Source organism: Trachinotus anak, unplaced genomic scaffold (genome assembly GCF_046630095.1).
Source record: "Trachinotus anak isolate AG129_WGS33_773 ecotype Australia unplaced genomic scaffold, CSIRO_AGI_Tana_v1 ptg000014l, whole genome shotgun sequence".
Lineage (NCBI taxonomy): Eukaryota > Metazoa > Chordata > Actinopteri > Carangiformes > Carangidae > Trachinotus > Trachinotus anak.
In genome coordinates this window covers 3324396-3348213 of record NW_027273865.1, presented here as the reverse complement: position 1 = coordinate 3348213, position 23818 = coordinate 3324396, and the positions used below count along the sequence as shown (strand labels likewise).

The 23818-nt window shown below is 44.2% G+C and overlaps 2 protein-coding genes across 2 annotated transcripts in view; one reads left to right on the top strand and one right to left on the bottom strand.

Annotated features, from left to right (window-relative positions):
- col4a3 (collagen, type IV, alpha 3) overlaps positions 1-3155 on the bottom strand; it is a 40306-nt gene extending 37151 nt beyond the window's left edge. The window contains exon 1 of the mRNA XM_071496103.1: positions 2836-3155. Coding sequence (XP_071352204.1) covers positions 2836-2928 — 93 coding nt within the window. The 5' untranslated portion in view covers positions 2929-3155. The remainder of the gene's footprint in view (positions 1-2835) is intronic.
- A 1221-nt stretch (positions 3156-4376) lies between these two features.
- col4a4 (collagen, type IV, alpha 4) overlaps positions 4377-23818 on the top strand; it is a 48077-nt gene continuing 28635 nt past the window's right edge. Inside the window, exons 1-15 of the mRNA XM_071496102.1 lie at positions 4377-4512; positions 7567-7727; positions 9823-9865; positions 14652-14723; positions 19979-20113; positions 20300-20344; positions 20442-20558; positions 20664-20732; positions 21210-21245; positions 21329-21391; positions 21624-21659; positions 22667-22708; positions 22912-22992; positions 23094-23138; positions 23314-23376. Of these exons, the coding sequence (XP_071352203.1) occupies positions 7681-7727; positions 9823-9865; positions 14652-14723; positions 19979-20113; positions 20300-20344; positions 20442-20558; positions 20664-20732; positions 21210-21245; positions 21329-21391; positions 21624-21659; positions 22667-22708; positions 22912-22992; positions 23094-23138; positions 23314-23376 (894 nt within the window). The 5' untranslated portion in view covers positions 4377-4512; positions 7567-7680. The remainder of the gene's footprint in view (positions 4513-7566; positions 7728-9822; positions 9866-14651; positions 14724-19978; positions 20114-20299; positions 20345-20441; positions 20559-20663; positions 20733-21209; positions 21246-21328; positions 21392-21623; positions 21660-22666; positions 22709-22911; positions 22993-23093; positions 23139-23313; positions 23377-23818) is intronic.

Below are 23818 nucleotides of genomic sequence, written 5' to 3'. Positions count from 1 at the left end.
CACACAGATGATAAATCAGTGTCATTTGTTCATTTTCTTGCTGTTGCTGCCTCTTAAAGCTTGAAGCACGGGTTTAATTTACATGATGAATGCAAACAGGCATCAGATTCTTCATGGGACAGCAAGCTGCTCTGAGATCAGATGTAAGGAGAGATATCACTTCACTTCACTATTGTTCTGATTGAGTCTGTTTTAGCTTTAACTGGTCAAACACTGTTTGTCTTGGTGCACTGACGGCATGACACTAACCTGTCACTGTCCTCCCTCTATCCTCACTATGTCCTCACTGTCCTTACTGTCCTCACTCTGTTCTCACTCTATCCTCATTGTCCTCACTCTGTCCTCACACTGTCCTCACTATGTCCTCACTGTCATCACCCTGTTCTCACACTGTCCTCATTGTCCTCACTCTGTCCTCACACTGTCCTCACTCTGTCCTCACTCTGTCCTCACACTCTCCTTACTGTCCTCACTCTGTCCTCACTCTGTTCTCACTGTGTCCTCACTGTGTCCTCACTCTGTCCTCACAGTGTCCTCACTATGTCCTCATTGTCCACACAATGTCCTCACACTGTCCTCACACTGTCCTCACTATGTCCTCACTCTGTTCTCACTCTGTCCTCACACTGTCCTCACTATGTCTTCACTGTCATCACCATGTTCTCACACTGTCCTCATTGTCCTCACTCTGTCCTCACACTGTCCTCACTCTGTCCTCACTGTCCTCACACTGTCCTCACTATGTCCTCACTGTCCTCACTCGTTCTCACTCTGCCCTCACACTGTCCTATCTATGTCCTCATTGTCCACACTATGTCCTCACACAGTCCTCACACTGTCCTCTCTCTGTCCTCACACTGTCCTCACTATGTCCTCACTGTCCTCACTCATTCTCACTCTGTCCTCACACTGTCCTCATTGTCCTCACACTGTCATCACTAAGTCCTCACTCTGTCCTCACTATCTTCACTATGTCCTCACGCTGTCCTCACTATGTCCTCACTGTCCTCATTCTGTCCTCACTCTGTCCTGACACTGTCTTTCCAGCAGGCAGGAAGCTGGCCACCGACGTCATTAGATGTTGGTGTTTGGATGAATGCAGGTTGTGACATCAGGTGACCAAAATTCAGTGTCATGACAATGTCTAATGCCAACATTAATTTGATGTAGAAAACTGACAACAGCTGATGTTGTGATGTTCAGTAGCCAAAATCCAACGTCTTCCAAACGTCTCATGTCAAAGTAAACTGGACAAAAACATTGACATTCTAGTTGTGCGCAAAACCCAACCTCTACTAAACATCAGCTCAACATCACAGTGTCAGTTAGTGACTGTGGGGTTTTGAAGTCAACCTGATTTTCATTTCCAACAAAAATTTAACATCGGTCCAACATTAGAGTAGTTAGAGTCAAAAATGTCTTTCTGATGTTATATTAACATCCAGAGCCACGAGGGTTCACTCTGTCCTCACTGTCTCTGCAGCCGATCATTCACAAAGACTCCTACACTGTGCCTACACTGTCACAGATTTGGTTTAAAAGTCTGAAACTGAAGTCCTGAACCTAGTAAGTCCTGATCTGAACCTACTGGACAGAGTGTTTCTCTCTGGACTAGGGTTGCAACTGAAGATGGTTTTCACCATCCTGTAATCTGAAGATTAATTTTTGCCATTACTTTTTTATTCTATGAAAACATCCATCTCGGATGACGTCTTCCCAAACCCAGAGAGGTCCAGTTGACTGTGACAGACTCACCAGCTACAACTCAAGTCCACAGTCCACTAATATGTTCAAATCTTCAACCCGTGATTAAGCATCTGACATGACAGAGTGCGAATACCAGACAGACACAGATGCTGCACATCAGCTCTCATTTGTTGGTTTTAGGTTCAGCAGCAACAGTGATTTCACAGAGTCCTGAGTCCACATGGATGTCACTGCTGCCAGGTGAGCAGTTAAACCACTGGTCAGCAAAGACAGGCTTGGCAGGAGATAGGTCTTAATGACTTTTTAAAGGTTTTAAAGGTTATTTATGTGCTGCAGTGTTTCCAGGTGTTTCCTGGTCTTGCATATGTAAAAACAGGATTATAAAGCCTCTAGTTGAGCTGTGTCAGTCTGATAAATATCCTCAGGTGATGTCACCTGAGTCAGTGTGGATCACACACAAGTTTGAAAAGTAATTTTAAAAAAATCTGGACATCTGGAGTTAGAAAGAAATGAGTTTAGCAGAGCTCCCTTACTAGTGGTAACAATAACACTCACAATAGTATTCACCCTATAAAGGATAAACAGATGTATCTTATGTTCTGAACTGATGATGATGATGATGATGATGATGATGACACTGTCAGGCCTTTCAGTGGCACAGTCACAGTCTTTCTACAGTTTGTGTAACTTTGCTGTTAAAAACAATAAAACAGAACACTGACTTCACACTTCTGTCTGTTACCATGACAACACACACACACACACACATACACACAGCTCCAGTCACACTTCACTTCTGCAGCAGTGAAATTGATGAAACAACCAATAATGAATGACCAATGATGAATAATTGATCGATGACCTCAGCAGCTCAGCTCTGCAGCCACAAACCTCTACATCAACAAAATATTTACAGATTCACGTGGAGTTCTCCAATATTTTCACAATAAGAGCCCTTTATCTGCTGAAGTCTCTTCATATCTTCGTCTTTTCTCCTGGCAGTCTTCTCCAGGTGAAGACTCAGGGCTCTCGTTATCCTAATAAACCTCTATTAACAACTCTGTGTGTGTGTGTGTGTGTGTGTGTGTGTGTGTGCGCGCGCGTGCGGTTCGGGGTGTGCTCACTCACCCTCTCGGCACGTCCCGGAGCGGCGGAGCAGCAGAGCAGCAGAACCAGCAGCAGCGGGACGATCCTCCGCCTCGGGCCGCCCGGAGCCTCCATACATACGGACAGACCGCTGCGCCTTTCCCTCTGAACAGACTGACTCCAGGATGAACTCAGAGTGACTCGGCTCCGTTCGGCTCGGATCGGGATGCACTCCACTCCTCGGTTCGGCTCAGTTCGGCTTGGCTCGGTTCAGTCCACAGGGGGTCCGTGGAGTGATCCTGTCTGCACACAGCAACCTGCTGCAGGATGGAGAGGCAGTCCGCTGACAGAGTCAAACCCGCGACATCCAGGACAGGGACTTCCGGTCCCTCTCTACAAAATAAAAGATTGCACACGCAGATCTGATCAGACTGTAGTTTCCTTCTCATTGTGACCCAGTTAGTCTATTGCCTCAGAGACCACAATACAAACTGGCCCATAGAAACAGTCCTGGGAGGTAACTGAGTACATTTACTCAAGTACTGGACTCTTCTTTGGTTCAAATTTGATGTAATTGCATATTTCCATTTTCTGCTGCTTCAGACTTGTGCTCCGTACTTTACTGCTCTACCTTTAGCTGACAGCTGCATTTACTTTGATTTTATACATGATTCTAAAACATGAAGCATCATTACAGGTGAAAGGCCATGCATGTGCACAGGTGTTTACAGCGTGTGGCTGACTGAACCTGCTCAGAATAGATACTGAAACAAAGCTGGGTTACACAAGGTCAGAAACTTCTGACCAAATAATAAGAACACTAAGAGGAGAAGAAAATACTACCGTTCATCTTGTTGCAGAAGAAAAATAAGCAGATCATCTTTCTGGACCCTGGAGACGCCATGATTTCACACCATACTCCATAAGTAGTTTTTTCTTTGGACAGTTTGCTGATGATAACATCTGATTTTTTTCAGGCAGATATGAAACATCCTGTCAGAGCTGATAATCACTGAGCTCAGATCATTAGTGTTTCAGTCCAACCACCATCTGTGGTCTGACAATAACCATCTGCTGCCAAACACCGTGAACATTCACAACCAGTCGCCACGAACACACCTAGAACCTGAAGAACAGGTGAACCCGAGGAATCTCACTAGTCATTAACACAGAGTTCTTGATTCTCGTTTCTAGAAACTGCTTTTCTTTGCTGCTATTTTATTGAAATGATCAACAAACATGAAGAACAAAGAAGAAACCCGTGAACAGAGAGTGATGGATTAAAGTTGAAACACTCAAAGTCTGGACAGTCAAAGTCAGGAGTTAAATAGCAGCTGTACAGTAGATGTAGTGCAGGAGAATAAAGAAGCAGATTCAGGTGAACAGAAACAGAAATACATGATTTGGTTTTAGAATAAACATCATCACATCACATTCAGGAGGGAAAAATTCTGATGATCTGTAGTTTCTATCAAATACATCAGCTGAACCCACCAGCAGTGTCTCTTCTCTCTTCAGCTTTTATTTTGGAGGGCGGAGGCTGCGGACCGGAAGTGTCAGTGTGTGTCCCTGCAGGTGTTTGCCGCCGTGTGGAAGGTGTCGGGTTGTGTGTGCAGCGCTGTGCTGCGGCTTCACTTTAGCGGATAAAGTTGAGACTTTTCTGTCTGCGCGTCTCTGACATGAAAACTGAGTGAGGGTCACTGAGCCAGAGACCTTCAGGTAAGAGCACCTGTGTGTGGCTCACCTGAGCTGTGTGTGTGTGTGTGTGTGTGTGTGTTTGACTCTGCTGCGGCTCTGATGATCATCTGATAATAATCCCGATTAGTTATTTAAAAGTTAACTGTGGTCTAATTAGCTGGTGACGTCATTAACGAGTTAATTAATTCGTCAGTTAATGAGCCGCTGGTGAAGCTGAACAGGAGAGAGGTAACGGAGTACTTTTACTCCACTACTCTTCACCGTTGTTCTGCAGAGTTAATCACCGAGGTCTGTTACAGCTCAGAGGTTTATTGATCTATTGATTTATTGATTCTTGTTATTTATAGTAACAACCTGAGTCTGTGAACTTTCTCCTGCAGCTGTGATTTGTCACTCAGAGAAAAGGTTCATTTAACTTTCTGTTGAAACGTGAAACTGTGAAAAAATCTGTAACCAGTTAATTCAGCTCTGCTCAGTGAGTAAGATGAAGGTGAAGATGAAGAGCTGAGGTCTGAAGTCAGTCACAGTAAAAAGTAAAACACCTGCATCATAACCTTCCTTCAGTCCGTGTCAGTGACATGTTTCAGCTCCTGTTAGAATCACAATGTGTAACTGGATGGGGAATCCTGATGCACTCAGGTGTGAACTGCAGATCACTGTTGCAGCTGTTTGTGGAGGATTTCAGTGTAACTGCAGAAGAAGAGTTCATCACATTTACTGCAGCTACTGCAAATGTAGAGCAGTGAGGAGTACGATCCAGCAGCAGATAACACTCAGGTACATGTAGTACTAAATACTAGAGTACATGTACTCTGAAGCACAGTACTGCAGAACCTCTGTGTCTGGGTCAGTGTGAGACGTTCACATCAGTTTTACCAGCTCAGATTAAAGTTCCTCTTCGTACTGAGTGACATCTGTGTGACGGTTTTTGTACATGTCCTCTGAGCTCATATTAAATCTCACTTTAAACCCTGGACATACCTGCAGGATTTATGACATCATCACCAGTTTGGAGCCAACCAGGATCCAGTGTATAACGCTGACAGTGTGATGTGACAGTAGGACAGAGCTCACTCACTAAAATTTAAAGTCCAGAATCCAGAGGAGACAGATGTGGATCAAGCTTCTGATAAGTTAGTTAGCTAGTTCACTTTCATCAAGTGTCAGCCGACATCAAGGCTACTGCTCTGCCCTCTGATTGGTGAAGATCAGCCTGCAGACACAGCTCAGGTAGTGGTGGAAGAAGTGCTGTAATGTTTTATCTCAGTAAAAACAGTTCCACAGTGTAGAAAAACTGCGTAACAGGTGCAGGTGAAGCCTCAGGAGAAGGTTCAGGAACCGATTCAGAAACAGTTTAAATGGGAGAGCTGATGGGAGAACTGGGAACAGGTGTGTGAGTGGGCGGGGAAGGTCAGGTGACCGGGAACGGAGGGAAAGTCTGTGGACATCTGGTAGCTGGATGAAGAGTGGTCGTGGTGGTTCATGGGAATTTCCAGAGTGAGTGAGGATGAGGATGAAGGCAGAGCAGCAAAGACAACATGAACCCATCACAAAGGATCAGGTCTCTGCTGATGAGAACCTGCTGAAGAACCTGCTGATCTTCATGAGTTGACTGAACCTGTCTAATCACTGCCACATCCAACCTGCTCAGCTCAGTCAAACCCTGGTGTGGACCAAACAGCTGGACTTAGACTGCCTGAGAAGGATCTCAGAAGGGTCTTAGTCTGGATCCAGGTGGTTTGTTTATGGTCAGAGAGGGAACCTGTGGACCACAGAATTTAATGATGATGATGATGATGATGATGATGATGATGATGATGATTTAAGGCAATAATAAATCCATCTGCTGATGGTGAACTGTTGAGGAAGTGGTCTTGTATAAGTGAAGTATATCTTCATGTAAATCATGTCGTGTCTCTGATCAGTGGGACAGTCAGAGACCATTAAAACCAGTCTGTTCCTGGCTCCTCTGTCTGTGGTGACACAGCTCTCCAGTGAAACTCTACTGTGGGTCGTCCATTAATCAGAGGGTCGGTGGTTTGATTCCCGATTCCTCCAGTCCACATTTTGAGGTGTCCTTGGGAGAGTTACTGAAAACAAATTGCTCCTAATGTATCATATGTATGTGTGAATGTGTGTGTATGGTAGAAAAGTGCCATATGAATATGTGTGTGTGTGTGTGAATGGGTGAATGCATTGTAAAGCACTTTGAGTGGTTGATGAGACGAGAAAAGCTGTAGTGAAGTGTTTATAACATGTGATGGATCCACACTCTGATGACAGCTCAGGAACAGGATCAGTTCTTTCTCTCTGACACCAGGAAACATTAAGCATTAAAACACAGACTGACCTGCTGTCAATCATCTCCCACCTGGGTCCTGAAGGTGGTGGATGGCATCACAGAAACTGTCCAATCAGTGAGTTTCCTGTCAGTCATGTGACCTGATGAACCAGACCAGAACTGAAATTTAAGAGTGGATAATTTTTTTCTCTTGGACTGGACCCAATGAACCGGAGTGCAGGTTCATTCAGAAACCTTGTAGGAGTCTGGACGATAGGTTTGAGTTTATCAGAGACTGATCAGGTTCAGCCTGACTCCAGGGAGATAATCCTCTCAGCATCAATACTGTTTCCTCTGAGCCAAATGAAAACAAACACGGTGAAGACTGAAACCACTTCACCCACAGCTGTGACATCATCATCATCATGAGTCTGTGAACTGAATTATCTGTAGTCATCTGGGCACGTGAAGGATCCAGCTTTTTAAATCACAGCAGTTCTTAGACCAGGACCAGGAGCTGTGTCACTCCACTGCTGCTTTGTCTATATGTTTTATTCATTTGTGTCGTCCAACCTCTTCCTCGTTATCTCGTCATGGTCTGTGTCGTTTGTGCTAGATGTTTGTCTGATGCTGTTGTTTAGATGATGTGTGCTGTTTGTCATGACTCACATGAGCAGCTCTGAACCTGAACCGTCCTGATCTGATTCCCTCTCCCCAGAGGATGAACCCTTCAGATCTGATGCTGTCCATTCTGATTGTGTCTTCAGTGTAATTTTGTCTTTGTGTCTCTGCAGGACGACCACCAGCGTCGCAGCATCGGAGACTCCTCGTTGGCTGAGAACCAGCTGGAGGTGGAGTCAGAGTGACGGCTGTGTCGTGGCCAGGACTTCCTCTGAGCGGGGGATAAGATGCTGCTGACTTCCTGCTCCGCCCCCAGCAGCTGCACCTGGCTCTGGTAAACCAAAAGCAGCAGCTCAAACATAGGGTTAGACATGAACGTGATGAACGTGACAGTCAGTCAGAGACAGAGCGGCTCTGTGTGGTTACAGGTGGTACCGTACTGATATCACACTGTTCCTGTTACTAATGTGTCGAATGATAGAAAGGATGAAATAATAATGACGTGGGCAGTGTTGGGAGCAGTGAACTACTTATAATGAAACTAGTAGTTTAACTACATTTAGCAGTAACTTCCTGGTTAAGCTACATTCATATGAAAATAGTGATTCGAGTAGTTAAATGACTTTTTTCCCATTTTTGTGTAGTTAACAACTGCAATTAAAAACAAATTTAGGGGTCATCATTTTTTACAGACATGTGTCTTTTGTGTTTCATATTTTGTCATAATTTTAGTGAAGTAAACTAGATTTTTCAGCTTTGCTGTAGATCAACGTCTTCCACTGTAAAGTTACTGGCAGCTTCAAAGCTCTGCTTTCAAAGTGGCTTCCCCAACACTGGATGTAGGTCGAACAGCTAAGAGATAAGGCATTTTAAAAAAATGTTAGTGAGTCTCCTCATCTGCTGTATTTATAAAACAAAAACTACAGGAGAGCTTGTCGCTGTGATTCACACACAGGAAGTAAAGACCCAACACCACAGCGCTCCATGAAGCTGAAGCTCCTGCTGCAGAGTTATAGAGGTTCATCTCAAAACTGTGTCACTGGCAAGAATAATTATGGAGTAATACACCAAGTCATGTTGCATTACAAATAAACACGTTACAGTACAAATAAACACGTAACATTGAAATAAACATGTTAAATCACAAATAAACATGTTAGTATGGTACAACCACTCGGCTGTCAGGTCACTTTTCCGGTTTTGACTGGAAAAGTTTGAGAAGTGAAACGTTGTTGCGGAATAACCGATTAATGTCGCTGTGTGATTGTGACAAATGAGAAATATTTTTCATTGTATTGATATTTTCATATGTATTATTATATTATTATTCATATTTATGTATATTTGTGTCATATTTATAAAACATTTTTTCATTTTCATATTTATTGTTATAGTAGACAGACAGACCACTGCTCACTTAATTTGTATTTGTGTTGTTGCCTTTGTATTTGTGTTGTCTTTTTAATTGGTGTTGTGGCTTTTGCATTTGTGTTGTTTTTTATATTTGTGGTGTGGCTTTTGCATTTGTGTTGTGGCTTTTGGATTTGTGTTGTGACTTTTGCATTTGTGGTGTTGCTTTTGTATTTGTGGTGTGGCTTTTGCATTTGTGTTGTTTTTTATTTGCGTTGTGGCTTTTGGATTTGTGTTGAGACTTTTGCATTCGTGGTGTTGCTTTTGTATTTGTGTTGTTGTTTTTGTATTTGTGTTGTTGCTTTCGTATTTGTGTCTTGGCTTTTGCATTCCTGTTGGTGCTTTTGTATTTGTGTTGTGTCTTTTGTATTTCTGTTGTAGCTTTTGTATTTGTGTTATGGCTTTTGCATTCGTGTTGTTACTTTTGCATTTGTGTTTTTTTATTTCTTTTGTGGCTTTTGCATTTGTGTTCTTGCTTTCGTATTTGTATTGTGGCTTTTGTATTGTGTGGTGGCTGTAGTATTTGTGCTGCTACTTTTGTATTTGTCTTGTGGCTTTTGCATTTGCAATGTGGCTTTTGCATTTGTGTTGTTTTTATATTTGTGTTGGAGCTTTTGCATTTGTTTTGTGGTTTCTGCATTATGTTGACCTGTCTGGGCCACTGTAGTTCTATTTGGTGTTGTGTTGGCTAGTAACTGGCTTGTGTTGTGAGTATATATATGTTGTCAAATTGACGAAGATGTTTTCTATTTGCGTGTGTTTTCTTAAGTTGCAGCTCTCAGGGCCACCATATGTTACATCACAATAAACACGTGTACTCTGAAAGTGTACACAGAGCACAGTCTGTTGATCAAGATCAAATTCAAACATCTGTAGGTTGTAACCATGGGAACAGATCCATCACACATGATGTGACTTCAGGACTGTCTCAGCTCATTGATCACTGATTATTGATCAGTCAGAGCTACAGTGTGTTGGTCCAGGTAATAAACTAACCTTCAGTCTGTTTCTTCCTCCAGGTGCCTCCTGCTGATGTTGACAGCTCCTCCAGCAGCTCTCGGGGTGAGTGTAGCTCTCAGCTAAAGCTTTTATTATGAAGGTGTTTCATGTGCTGCTGATTGACTGTAGGTGGAGTATGATGTTGTTGTTGTTGTTGTTGTTGAGCTCTGCAGGTTTAACAGTTCTGTACTATAAGAATGGAGCTTGTAGTTACTGATCACATTAATGTCTCTGGTGTTAGCTCACAGTGATATGTGGAGGTTTACAGCTGATGTAGATGAGGCTCAGCTCTGCTGCCTTAGTAATCCTGATCAGAGTGTTATTGATCTTATTGACAGGACAGTGTGTGAAATACTCAGAGTATAGAGAATACTCAGTTATTTCTTTACTGAACATCCAGAGGACAATATAGAGGTTTGACTGTTGATGTTACCCCTGAATTCAGCTGAGAGCAACATGAAGGATCTGACTGACAGTAAACGTCACGTCCACAGCAGCTGATGTTACGTTTAGTTTAGCTCTTTATTAATGTGCTGCTGCTATTTTTGTTTGTCTCAGTGGCTTTTTTGTTGCTTCCTGTTTGATTCTGGACTGCAGATGAAGTCCATAAATCAGCCTCTGAACAGGAGATATTATTGGCTGCTGGAGGACAGTGTGTGATGTTGCAGGTCACTGAATAAGTCTTCACTGGAAAACATTATATAATTGAAGTTTTTCACATTATCGTTTAGTTTTTTATTTGTGGATGAAAAATGTTCTTCATGAAAGTGTTTCGTGAAATCGGTCTTGCTTTCAAAGGTTCCTTTTATTTTAGTTTAAATCTTATTGTCATTATGAAAGAGGGGTCGTCAGCTTTTCCTCAGTCAACATGATGGATCACTGCAGAGCCACATCCTTCAGAGGACCTGGTGAAGGTGTGGCCCTTCGTAGACCACAAAGGGCGAACTGAAATGAGACGGTCTGGTCCACAGGTGATTTTCACTTTGTGTCACCAGCTGTTCCCACCCTCGCTGTTGTGTCATAGAGCTCCTGTTGCCTGGCAACCTCAACAACACGTAACTTTTTCTCACTGTAACTTGATGTTTTAAGGCCCTTGGTTTTAACAATTGTACTGTTAATGTTGAACTGAGCTGAAACACAACACTGATATTTAACAGTGTGATCCTCAGGCTCTCTGTCTGTGCTGTTTGCTTTTATTACCGGTCCGCAAGGAATCTTAGGATATAAGATCGCCTTTATTAGTCCCACAGTATATTGGGCCCCGAAGGCTCCACCCATTGGATCCTTTATTGCCCAGGAAAAGGACACATTTGAAGGAGCCTTTGAGATGGGACAGTTTAGTCGCACCGCTGTGACGCAGTCGGTCCTAAAATACAGCAGACGAGGCCCCTGAAAAGGACCCAGCTTGTGTGTGTTAACAAGTAAACACCTGTACCCATTTTAACTGTGCACATCAAAGTTGGTGACAGCCTCACAATGCCAGAGACATAAACATGAAGTGTGGATCAGAGAAATAAAGAGAATAAATATCACTGATAAAAAAACTGGCCTGAAACGTCTCCAGCTGTTGTCGACCACAGACAGATCCTGAGTCTGTACAGTGCAGGTGGAGCTGGTGAACTTATCAACATACAAATCACCTGTTTATCAGAGGGTGATTGACAAGTAAGGGTATCAGGTGAATTCAGGTGCAGAGTATCACCTGTGTGTCTCCGTTCCCCTGGTGTCCCACAGGGATCAGATCTGGGTCCTCGGGTCCTTACTGATTACAGAGACTGACTGATGGAGGAGAGATGGGGGGATGATGGAGAACTGATCCAGGATGAACAGATGCAGTAGGGATGTCCCTGTGGAGGTGTAGAAAGTTTGTCTTCTTGTCTAAACTTTTCTGTTCCGTTGAGGTCGTCAGGTTCAGTCTGTCTGTGAACAGTGTCGGTACCGGCCAATCAGTTGCTCCGCTGCCTGTTCAGCCAATCAGTGGTCAGCGTGGTGTCTCAGATGGAGGGATGATGGAGGGATGGTAGGAGGATGGAGGATTAATGGATGATAGCGGGAGCTGGGGGGGAGCACAGATGGAGTGAAAATGGAGGATGGATGGAGGATGGTGTGAGTGTGGACGGGTCCATAGCAGGGTCCTGACAGCAGATAGAGCAGTGATGGAGGATAAATGGAGGACTGATGGAGGGAGGATGGTGTGAGCGCAGACTTTCAGAAAGTCGTGACAGCAGATAGAGCGATAGCCACATTCCTGCTGCTGATAGCCACGCCTGACTGATAACCTCGTTTACACAACGCTGCAGGAATGTGGCTGCTACACAAACACTGCTGCATGCTGGGAAACTCACCGTCTGGGGCCCACAGAAAAAAAAAACACTCAGTATATCAACAGGGACCCTCAGTGCGGGACATATGAAGGGGGACAGTGTCAGGTCCTTTTAACAGGGGTTCCCCCAGCACCATCAGACAGAGGAACTGTTCTGTTCATTTCATTTATTTATCCAGGAAGTCCCTTCAGATTAAAATCTCTTTTTGAGGCAGACCTGGTCCAGATATCAGACCACTACAGACCACGACACTGTTACAGGAACAACAGAACAGAGCAAAAACTACAGCCACGTAAAAATAATTCATCACACGTAAGTGGAAGTACAGAAGTATCATCAACAGAATGTACTTACAGTATCAACATTAAAAGTACTCAGAAAAACTTAATATAGAGTTAGTTTAGTCCAGTGGTTACAAATGTAGGGGTCAGGCCCCTCCAAAGGGTCGCCACATGAATCTTAGCGGTCGTCAGATGATTCATGGGAGAGGACAGAAGTTCTTCATCTGAGTGCATCCGGAAAGACAGGATGGTATTGAGGCACAGATCTGGGGAAAGGTACAGAAAAAATCCTGCAGCACTGAAGGTCCCAATGAGCACAGTGGCCTCCATCATCCGTAAATGGAAGAAGTTTGGAACCACCTGGACTCTCCCAATCTGAGCGATCAGGGCAGAAGGGCCTTAGTCAGGGAGGTGACCAAGAACCCGATGGTCACTCTGACAGTGCTCCAGCGTTGCTCTGTGGAGAGAGGAGAACCTTCCAGAAGGACAACCATTTCTGCAGCACTCCACCAATCAGGCCTGTATGGTAGAGTGGCAAGACAGACGCCGCTCCTCAGTAAAAGGCACATGACAGCCTGCCTGGAGTTTGCCAAAAGGCACCTGAAGGACTCTCAGACCATGAGAAACAAAATTCTCTGGTCTGATGAAACAAAGATTGAACTCTTTGGCCTGAATGCCAAGCGTCATGTCTGGAGGAAAGCAGGCACCACTCATCACTTGGCCAATACCATCCCTACAGTCAAGCATGGTGGTGGCAGCATCATGCTGTGGGGATGTTTTTCAGCAGCAGGAACTGGGAGACTAGTCGGGGTCGAGGGAAAGATGAATGCAGGAATGTACAGAGACATCCTTGATGATAACCTGCTCCAGAGCGCTCTGGACCTCGGACTGGGGCGAAGGTTCATCTTCCAACAGGACAGCGACCCTAAGCACACAGCCAAGATAACAAAGGAGTGGCTTCGGGACAACTCTGTGAATGTCCTTGAGTGGCCCAGCCAGAGCCCAGACTTGAACATCTCTGGAGAGATCTGAAAATGGCTGTGCACCGACGCTCTCCATCCAACCTGATGAAGCTTGAGAGGTTCTGCAAAGAAGAACGGGAGAAACTGCCCAAAAATAGGTGTGCCAAGCTTGTAGCATCATACTCAAAAAGACTTGAGGCTGTAATTGCTGCCAAAGGTGCTTCAACAAAGTATTGAGCAAAGGTTGTGAATATGACATTAACTCACACTAACTCACATTAACACACATTAACACACATTAACACAAGCTAACACACATTAACAGACATGTGTTTTATTATGGGGCTCGTATTAATGAGGACACGCATGTTTTATTACACGATGCACATGAAGACAGACACGTGTGTTGTGGCCCCAGCTGCAGCACAGCACTGATGGTTTGGTTCATATCTGATGAACAGAGGCTGCTTCTCATGTCCTCATTCAAATGGTTCAAAGAGTGTGTGGGTCAGAGAAAATGAAGCATGATTTTCACTGACATTATCTGATACCCACACACACACACACACACACACACACACACACAGAGTCAGCTGTCTGCTTCCTGAGAATCTCAGAGATGCTTGTCTTTCCCTGCAGTGTTTACATTCCTCACTGTCTGAAAACACAAACTACACCACAAACACACAATCGCACTCTGCTGCAGTCTGAACATTCATACATATGTTTTCAGACACTGACCCAGTCTGCTTCAGTGACCTCAGGTCCTCAGGGTTCCTTCTGCTGACCTCAGACTCTGTTCCCTCTGACCTCCTGAGTCCAGTTCAAACAAATGTCTTCAGTGTGCTGCCTCCTTCCCTGCTGTAGGATCCAAGTGTCTAAGTCGACATATGTCTGCACATTGGATGAAATGACTACAAACTTGATCTCTAAGCCTGGGGGCCACCAACAAGCGCCCCACCCAGGCCTGGCTCCAGGACTGGGCCCCGATCGCTCATCTGGGCGAGGTGGCTTCCATCTGCTCCATAAAGTTTACCTCGGATAACCCTAACAGGAACTAACATCACCACTGTAGGGCCGTGGGGCCAGTTCCCTGACCAGGTGAAGGTGGTGAGTGTGTGGGGAGTGTGTGTAAAGTCTGTAAAGTGTTGGACTGAGGTGAAGCGACATCATGTGACCTCATCATGTGTCATGATGTCATAACAATGAGAATGTAATGCTAATGATGGTGTGATGTCATGCTGATATTATTGCGATGTTTGTGTTCTCTCTTGGTTTCCAGGGCGACCATACGGAGCCATGCTCTGGCCGGGACTGCTCCATCTGTCAGTGTTTCCCAGCCAAAGGAGCAAGGGTGAGACTCCGCCCACTAACATACAGCAGCCAATCAGAGCCCAGCTGCAGCATGACATCATCACAGCTGCAGACAGTTTCCTCAGTTAACAAACGTGTGACACCTTTACCGTCGGCTCGTAAATCACAGAATGTGAAGACACACACACACACACGAAATACACAAAAACCACTGTGTGTGATGAAGAGCTGCTGGATTGAGGAGTGTTAGTGAGGAGTGTGCTGGAGTGAAATTAGCAGATCTTTACCTTAAACTGAGTCAGCAGATCATGCATACAAACACACACACACACACACACAATGTGTGATGAGGAGCTGCTGGATGGAGGAGTGTTAGTGAGGAATGTGTTGCAGTGAAATTAGCAGCTGTTTACCTTAAACTGAGTCAGCAGATCACACACACACACACACACACACACACACACACACACACACACACACACACACACTCTCCTTTCCCTCCCTAAGCTCAGAGCTTCTGTTTCCAAAAACATGTTTTAGATCCTGTTAACAGGTAAAACAAAGGACCCAGTGACACGCAGACAACAAGGCTGTCACAACGTGTGTGTGTGTGTGTGTGTGTGTGTGTGTCTCCAGATGTTTTGTACACAGTTTAACACAGATGTTTGGTCCACAGCGTGGTCCAGATGTTTTCTGCCACAGTCACATTGTGGTCCAGATGTTTCTGCCACAGTCAGTGTAGTCCAGATGTTTGTGTACATGGTGTGGTCAAGGTGTTTGTGTATGTGGTGTGATCCAGATGTTTGCGTGCATGGAGTTGCAAATGTTTGAGTTTGTTTGTGTCTGTTTAGCAAAGAACTCATGTGAAGTGTGAGGCTTAGTGTCATTTAATTCAGGAACCAATCAAACAGCTCTTAAGACATCAGATGACAATCTGTTGTTGTTTACTCTATCAGCTGACCGTAGTGTCAACAATTATCTGACAGATCGACAGCCAGGTCACAAACAGAAACCTGTGTGTGTGTGCATTTCTGCTTGTGTGTGCGTGTGTTTCAGTGTGTATGTGTGTTTGTGTGTGTGTGTTTATACAGCTGGGGGCAGCAGACAGGCAGAGAGGATTGTGGGAAGGCGTCTGTCTCAGTGATTTCATGGTTCAGTGGTTTCAGAGAAAGAAGGACAGAGAGAGGACTAACAGAGATCACAGCTGTCACATCTCATCACACACACACTCACTACACATCACACACACTGACACACTCTCACACTAACACACGCCAACACACACATACACACATTAATACCCTCCCACTTCACATCACTGATTCACACACTAACACACACAGCGCCACAGCTCGACTGAACAATCAGCAGGTTGATATTGATCAACAGTGATTCTGTCTCACAGTAACAGTCAGTGTCAATGTGTCTGTTTATTGATTATCTATAATCATTATGTAAATGTTTTCACACACTGTCATGTAGTTGTGAGCGGATATGAGGATGTTTTAACAGTTTATTCATGTTTAACATTTTCTATGAAGCATCTGGATCTGTGTAAAGTTAATGACTGGTATCCTGGCTCCTGAGTGAGTACACTCACTAAACACAGCTCAAACAGGTTCATCCTCACCTGTTCAGGTAACTCAATCTGTACAGACATGACAAACATCTTTAGATTCAGCTGTACTGCAACATCTGGACACAACAGCAGAACCCCCTGATCAGAGGTTTGATCAGGTATCAGTCAGATCCTGAAAACAGCAGAGAAACCTTCTGATCACAGCAGATCTGCAGTAACACTGTTCTGTAAGGAACATGTTACTGTCCTCATCAAACATCTGAGTAAACTATTGTGTTCTCACAGATCCAGGATGAATCAGGCTTCAGAGAGTATCCAGCTGTTTCTGCATTTATCCCACGAGTTCTACAGACTTGAATATGAATCCAGAATCCAGAATCCAGACCAGATACCAGAACCACGTTTCACTATGAGTTTCCTCGTATGTAGAATTTTCTCTGAGGTATGAACGAGTTTTCCTGGTGGTCCAGAGTCTGACCTCATTATCATAAACCCCTAATATGGCCCATGTTACAGAAATCAACTACAGGGGTTGGACAATGAAACTGAAACGCCTGGTTTTAGACCACAATAATTCATTAGTATGGTGTAGGGCCTCCTTTTGCGGCCAATACAGCATCAATTCGTCTTGGGAATGACAGATACAAATCCTGCACAGTGGCCAGAGGGATTTTGAGCCATTCTTCTTGCAGAATAGTGGCCAGGTGGTGGAGGAAAACGTTTCCTGACTCACTCCTCCAAAACACCCCAAAGTGGCTCAATAACATTTAGATCTGGTGACTGTGCAGGCCGGGAGATGTTCAACTTCACTTTCATGTTCATCAAACCACTCTGTCACCAGTCTTGCTGTGTGTATTGGTGCATTATCATCCTGATACACGGCACCGCCTTCAGGATACAATGTTTGAACCATTGGGTGCACATGGTCCTCCAGAATGGTTCGGTAGTCCTTGGCAGTGACGCGCCCATCTAGCATAAGTATTGGGCCAAGGGAATGCCATGATATTGCAGCCCAAACCATCACTGATCCACCCCCATGCTTCACTCTGGGCATGCAACAGTCTGGGTGGTACGCTTCTTTGGGGCTTCTCCACACCGTAACTCTCTCGGATGTGGGAAAGACAGTAAAGGTGGACTCATCAGAGAACAATACATTTTTCACATTGTCCACAGCCCAAGATTTGCGCTGCTGGCACTGTTGAAACTGACGTTTGGCTTTGGCACGAGTGACCAAAGGTTTGGCTATAGCAGCCCGGCCGTGTATATTGACCCTGTGGAGCTCCCGACGGACAGTTTTGGTGGAAACAGGAGAGTTGAGGTGCACATTTAATTCTGCAGTGAGTTGGGCAGCTGTGGTTTTATGTTTTTTGGATACAATCTGGGTTAGCACCCGGACATCCCTTTCAGACAGCTTCCTCTTGCATTCACAGTTACTCCTGTTGGATGCGGTTCGTCCTTCTTGGTGGTATGCTGACATTACCCTGGATAGCGTGGCTTTTGATACATCACAAAGACTTGCTGTCTTGGTCACAGATGCGCCAGCAAGACATGCACCAACAATTTGTCCTCTTTTGAACTCTGATATGTCACCCATAATGTTGTGTACATTGCAATATTTTGAGCAAAACTGTGCTATTACTCTGCTAATTGAACCTTCACACTCTGCTCTTACTGGTGCAATGTGCAATCGATGAAGACTGGCCACCAGGCTGGTCAAATTTAGCCATGAAACCTCCAACACTAAATTGGCAGGTGTTTCAGTTTCATTGTCCAACCCCTGTATAATGAATATAAAATAATCATCATTATAAGAACACAGAGGTTCAACAATATGTTTCAAGTTCAGTCCTCTCTTGTTACTGTGGAAACATTTTAGTGAGTGAAACAGAGCAGAGGAAGCTGACTTGGTTAATTTAGGGTCTGGCTAAACCCTCTTGTGTACAGGTGGTTGGTTAAACCCTCTCGTGTACAGGTGGTTGGTTAACCCTCTCGTGTACAGGTGGTTGGTTAACCCTCTCGTGTACAGGTGACACTCATCAGGCTGAAACAAGAGATTTATGTCACAGAGTTTGGAGAATCTGAACCTTTAAGAAACAGACAGAGAGAAGGGGAGAAGAATATAAACATGTTTTATACGAGGCCCAGTGTGTGTGTGAGTGTGTGCGTGTGTGTGTTTCAGTCTAATCTGATGTCTGCTGATTTAAAGGAACATTCCATCTCATTTAACATCCTGACTGTCTGAGCTGCTGTTCAAACATCACCTCTGTGTGTGTGTGTGTGTGTGTGTGTGTTGTCGTTGTTGCTATTGTTGTTGTGTCACACTGCCCTCCTGTGATCAGAGAACAACATTACATGTCTGCACTAACATCTATATTTAATATTTGATCAGTATAAACAGATCGTTGGGCTTTAGTCTCATTTCTTGTTCCTGCTGTTGTTTTGTTCCACACTGAGAACTATCGTTGTGTTTCCATCACAGTGAATGTGCTCAGACTGTGAGTAAAGTTGATCAAGGCTCAGTCATGAAATGAAACCTGCTGAGATCTGTTAATTATTTAATAGGTTTTAATGTCAAATGAAGTTTATGTTGTTTAATTCACAGTATCTCAATCTACGTTTGGTTTTGGGCTTTTATTTGAATATGAAAATTAAGATGTGATAATTAAACCAAGAGGTCGTCATGATTTCTCAATAATCTGCATATTCTCAGGATTGTATTAACTCTTTCATTATAAATCTAAAAAAAAACATTTGTATATGGAACTTGGTCCATGTTTGGGGTTCACCTGAGAACATCTGGGTCCTTATCCAGCTGCTTCACTTTTGCAGAAATCTGGATCTGACAACAGATCCAGATTCATTTTAGCTTCCAGATTCATGTGGATCATTAAGTTATCCACAGCCATCAGGTTCTAATGTGTTCTACTTGGTCCTATAAGGTTCTGTTATAACAGTTTTATTAGGTGATATCAGATTCTGTGGGGTTCTAATATGTTGCACTATGTTCTGCCAGGATCCAGTGTGTTTTGCTATGTTATGACGTGTTCTACCAGTTTTTACCAGGTTCTATCAGATTCTATCATGTTCTATTATGTTTGAACATGTTGTATTGTGTTCTGCCAGGTTCCAGTGTGTTCTGCTAGATTCTGTGAGGTTCTAATGTTATAACATTTTTATTAGGTTCTATCAGGTTCTGACAGTCATATCAGGCTTTATCAGATTCTGTCAGGCTCTAATAGGTTCTAATATGTTGTACTGTCTTCTACAAGGTTCCAGTGTGTTCTGCTAGGTTCTGTCAGGTTCTAATCTGTTATAACAGTTTTAATTTGGTTCAATCAGGTTCCAACAAGTCCTATCAGGTTCTAACATGTTGCACTGCATTCTACCAGGTCCCAGCATGTTCTACTAGATTCTAACATGTTCTACCAGTTTTTATTAGATTCTATCAGGTTCTGTAAGGTTCTAATTTGTTATATCAGTTTTTATCAGGTTCTAACATAGGCTTCCGCATTTTAATGTTTCTATCATATTTTAATAGTGTCTAACAGGTCTAACCAGTTCTAACATGTTCTGCCAGGCTCTAACATGTTCTACTACAATGTACCAGGCTTTATCTGATTCTGTCAGGTTCTAATAAGTTTGAATATATTCTGTTGGGTTCTGACAGGTTCTCACAGCTTCTCTTAGGTTCTAACTATTTTGCTTGTATTCTGTAGGGTGCTCCAGGCAGTCTGGGGCAGCAGGGCCCTCAGGGCCCCCCGGGATTCCCAGGTCCTCAGGGGCCTCCAGGAGAAAAGGGCCAGAGAGGAGATGAGGGGCCGGCAGGATCCGCAGGACTGAAGGGAGACATGGTGAATAAACCTGGTTCTGATCTGTTCTGTTCTGATCTGTACTGACAGCGTCTGTTTTTACGTTTTTAAAGTGAAGAAACTTCTGTTACAGTTGGTTAGTTTGTCCGACCAATCACAGCTCTTGCAGTCCTCCCTGGTTCTGCGGAGAACCCTGTGACACTGTTTGTCTCTCTTTTGCTGTTTCAGGGAAGTGTCGGCGTTCTTGGTTTTCCAGGTTTAGAGGGAGTCCCGGTAAGAAACCTCGCCCTCACCAGCCTGTCAGCTCCACTGATTGGTCCAGCTGTAGTTGTGTCAGACTGTGGGTGTGTGTTTGTGTTTGTGTGTTCAGGGTCACCCGGGCCCAGCTGGAGGTCCGGGTTTTCCAGGTCTGGACGGATGTAATGGGACCAAAGGGGAGAGAGGTGTTCCTGGACTTCCTGGAGAACAAGGACGTGATGGAGAATTGGTCAGTCAGTGTTAAAGTTTCAGTGTGATTAGTTTCCCATCAGTAGTAAAGTATATGTAGTGTGGTATTTTGTAATCACCATGGTTACTGTGTTTTGCTCTGCAGGGTTTTCCAGGATTAAAGGGATTTCCAGGAGATCCAGCAGTCTACTTCATACAGTACCCTGGAGCACCTGTAAGTACACCTGTACTGTGAATAACACCTGCACACCGGTCTCATCTGACCAATGAGATCTTTAAAACACAAGCTCACAGCAGGAACAGACAGACCTGTTCCTGTGGTACTGCAGAGCACCATTGTTTTCATATTCAGTTCATCTATTGATTATTGTCTTAACTGATTTATGTGACCAATCAGTGAAGGCTTCAGAGACTGTGATAGAAAACAGAGACAAACTCACAGTGAGACTAAAACTCTAGAGTATTTCACCTGTTTTACTTAAACAGTTATTGATTACTGGTTAATCCAGTATTAAAATACCTGTTGATCAACTAATTGACAAACTGTTGTGGCTCTGACCTCCAGCAGAATAGGTGGTTTCTATGGAGACCATAGATTATGGGATGTTTTGATGCTCTTTACAGAGTAGACACACTAACAGTACTGATTATTGATACTGTCAGTGTGTGTGTGTGTGTTTCTGTCTCACAGGGAGAGGTCGGGCCTCCTGGACTTCCTGGACTGCAGGTGAGAGCAAACACACAACAAACACACAACAAACCACAACAACATGCGACACATGAACTGGTCACAACACTGTCTGTCTGCAGGGTGAGCCAGGTCTGCCTGGTCCAATGGGAGATTCGGGTTCAGCAGGACTGGATGGGACCAACGTGAGTAATAATAACAATAATATTAATACTAATACTAATACTACTACTACTACTAATAATAATAATAATAATAGCAACAATAACAATGATAATTAGTTCCTCTGGGACTAAATCACATATTTCACTCAGAGAGACAGCGACATTCAGGTAAAGTACAGGCAGCTATTGTTATTATAGGCTATTGTTGTTGTTGTTACACCTAATGATAGTATGTTCCTGTGTGTCTGTGCAGGGTTTCCCTGGTCTGCCTGGTTCCCGGGGTCCACCTGTAAGTCTCATATCACTGTGTTTACATCATGTGACTGTCATTCAGAACTAGACTTTAATGTAAAACTTTATAGATCATAGCTGTGTCCAAATTGAGAGGCCACATCCTTCAGTGAACAGTTTTTTTTAATAGTTGCAATGTTATTGTTGAATTGAGCTGAAACACAACACTTACATTTAACAGTGTGATCCTCAGGCTCTCTCCGTTTTGATTGGTCGCATTGATTCCTAACATAGGTATTGATCGTACTGAAGACAATGAGATTACGACTGAGTGAGGATGATTGTAGTGACTTTCTGAAAACAGACTGCAGATGCTCTGAACTTGGTCATTCTGCTTTGCTTCTACACAACATCAGAAACATCAGGTCTTACCTAACTCGGTCCTCCACCCAGGTCTTGGTCCAGACCGCTCAGCTGCAGCTGCATCTGACATCCCTCCCCCTCACACAGTGAAACCCTGATAGATGGTCCAGAATGAGGCAGCTCATCTGGTCTTTGATCACATGTCACTGCTCATCGACCTCCACTACCTACCACAGGCCTCCACACACACACTGAACACACTCAGAGCTGAGTGAACAGACTCTGATCAGCTGATCGGGACCTGAAACTCTGAGTTTCCGTCTCAGGTTTAGTTGATTCAGACTTAGGTTTAGTTCAGGTTTAAATGTGCTCTCTTGGCCCAGTTCTTACTCTCTGATTAACCTTCAGTTCATTCTGCTTAAACAGATGCTACCCAGTAAAGTGAGACTCCCCCTTTGGCCTTGATTTGCTTGGATAGTTGGCTTTTTGATTTATTTTATATCAGAATTTATTACAAAAAATGAAAAAAAAACAAAAAACACATCTAAGCTGCAGCTCAGATCTACTCTGCGGTTGATTCGGGGTGAACGTACACCTGTAGACCTGTGACACAGCTCCTGGTCATTATTACCTGTTAATGACAGACTGAGCATGTGTGGTACAGGTGAATGTCTAACAGCTGTTGATGTGTTTGTGTCTCAGGGAGAAAAAGGTCGATCTCTGCCCGGACAGAAAGGAGACGAGGTACATACCCCCACTCTTTTCCTCTGACCACGCCCCCTCAGTGACATCACAGCAGGTGCTTACCTTCTGACAGCTGCTGAAAAACACTGCTTGTGACATCACTGACAGGGTGGAGCTACAAGAGCAACAGTCAGAGAGTTTACTTTTTACTGTCACTTAAATGAACCAGTGAACTAGTCACAGTGATTCTGTGTTATCCACAGGGGGATCAAGGCCTCCAGGGGCCCCCGGGGCCTTTTGAGTATGTCGACCCTCCAGAAGACCTGTACATCAAAGGAGAAAAGGTTGGTGGGACTTCAGTCTGTTACAGCCAATCAGATTACAGCGGTTCTCATGCAGTTCTGTTGCAGATGGGTTCTAATGGTGGGTTCTGTTTGTTCCTCAGGGTTATCGCGGGGTTAAAGGAGTCTGTGGAGTTGAGGGACTGCCGGTACGTTCAGAGCTCTGAGCAAACCTCTGGAACATTTGTCTGAAGGAACACTGGGTTCCTCTGACTGATGTTAGTTATTGTTCTACAGTCGGACACGAGTCATCGGTCTGACCTCAGGTTATTGTGTGTGTGTGTGTGTGTGTGTGTGTGTGTGTGTGTGTGTGTGTGTGCTTAGGGCGTGGACTCTCTCCCAGGAATCAAAGGAGAGAAAGGGGTTCCTGGATTCCCTGGACCCAGGGTGAGTAATTATCCATCTTCACATTATTGTTATTATTATCAGTATTGATCAATATCCATCAGTGTTGATCAATGTTGATCAGTCACAGCTGGATTGTAAATTAGAGGGATCCACACATCATGGAAAACCTTGAAAACTTGGAAACTTTTAAGAAACTGAGAGAACATCCTGAGGCCAATGGGCAGAGTTAGTGAAACCTCTTTAAGACCCTTGAGTTCTTGGTCCAGGACTAATTCAGTGCAGGCTTTCAATGCTGAAGGCTCCTCAGTCTGAGAGGAGTCACAGGTCCAGAGGAGTCCTGGATCTCCATTTGCTGTGACCCCCCCTTTGCCTTTAAACCAGCTCCAGGTCTCCTCAGTTCACCTGCTCTCAGTTCTTCAGGTTCTTGTCAGGTAGGTTGTTCCAGCCTCTTGGAGAACCTGCCTCAGTTCTTCTGTCTCAG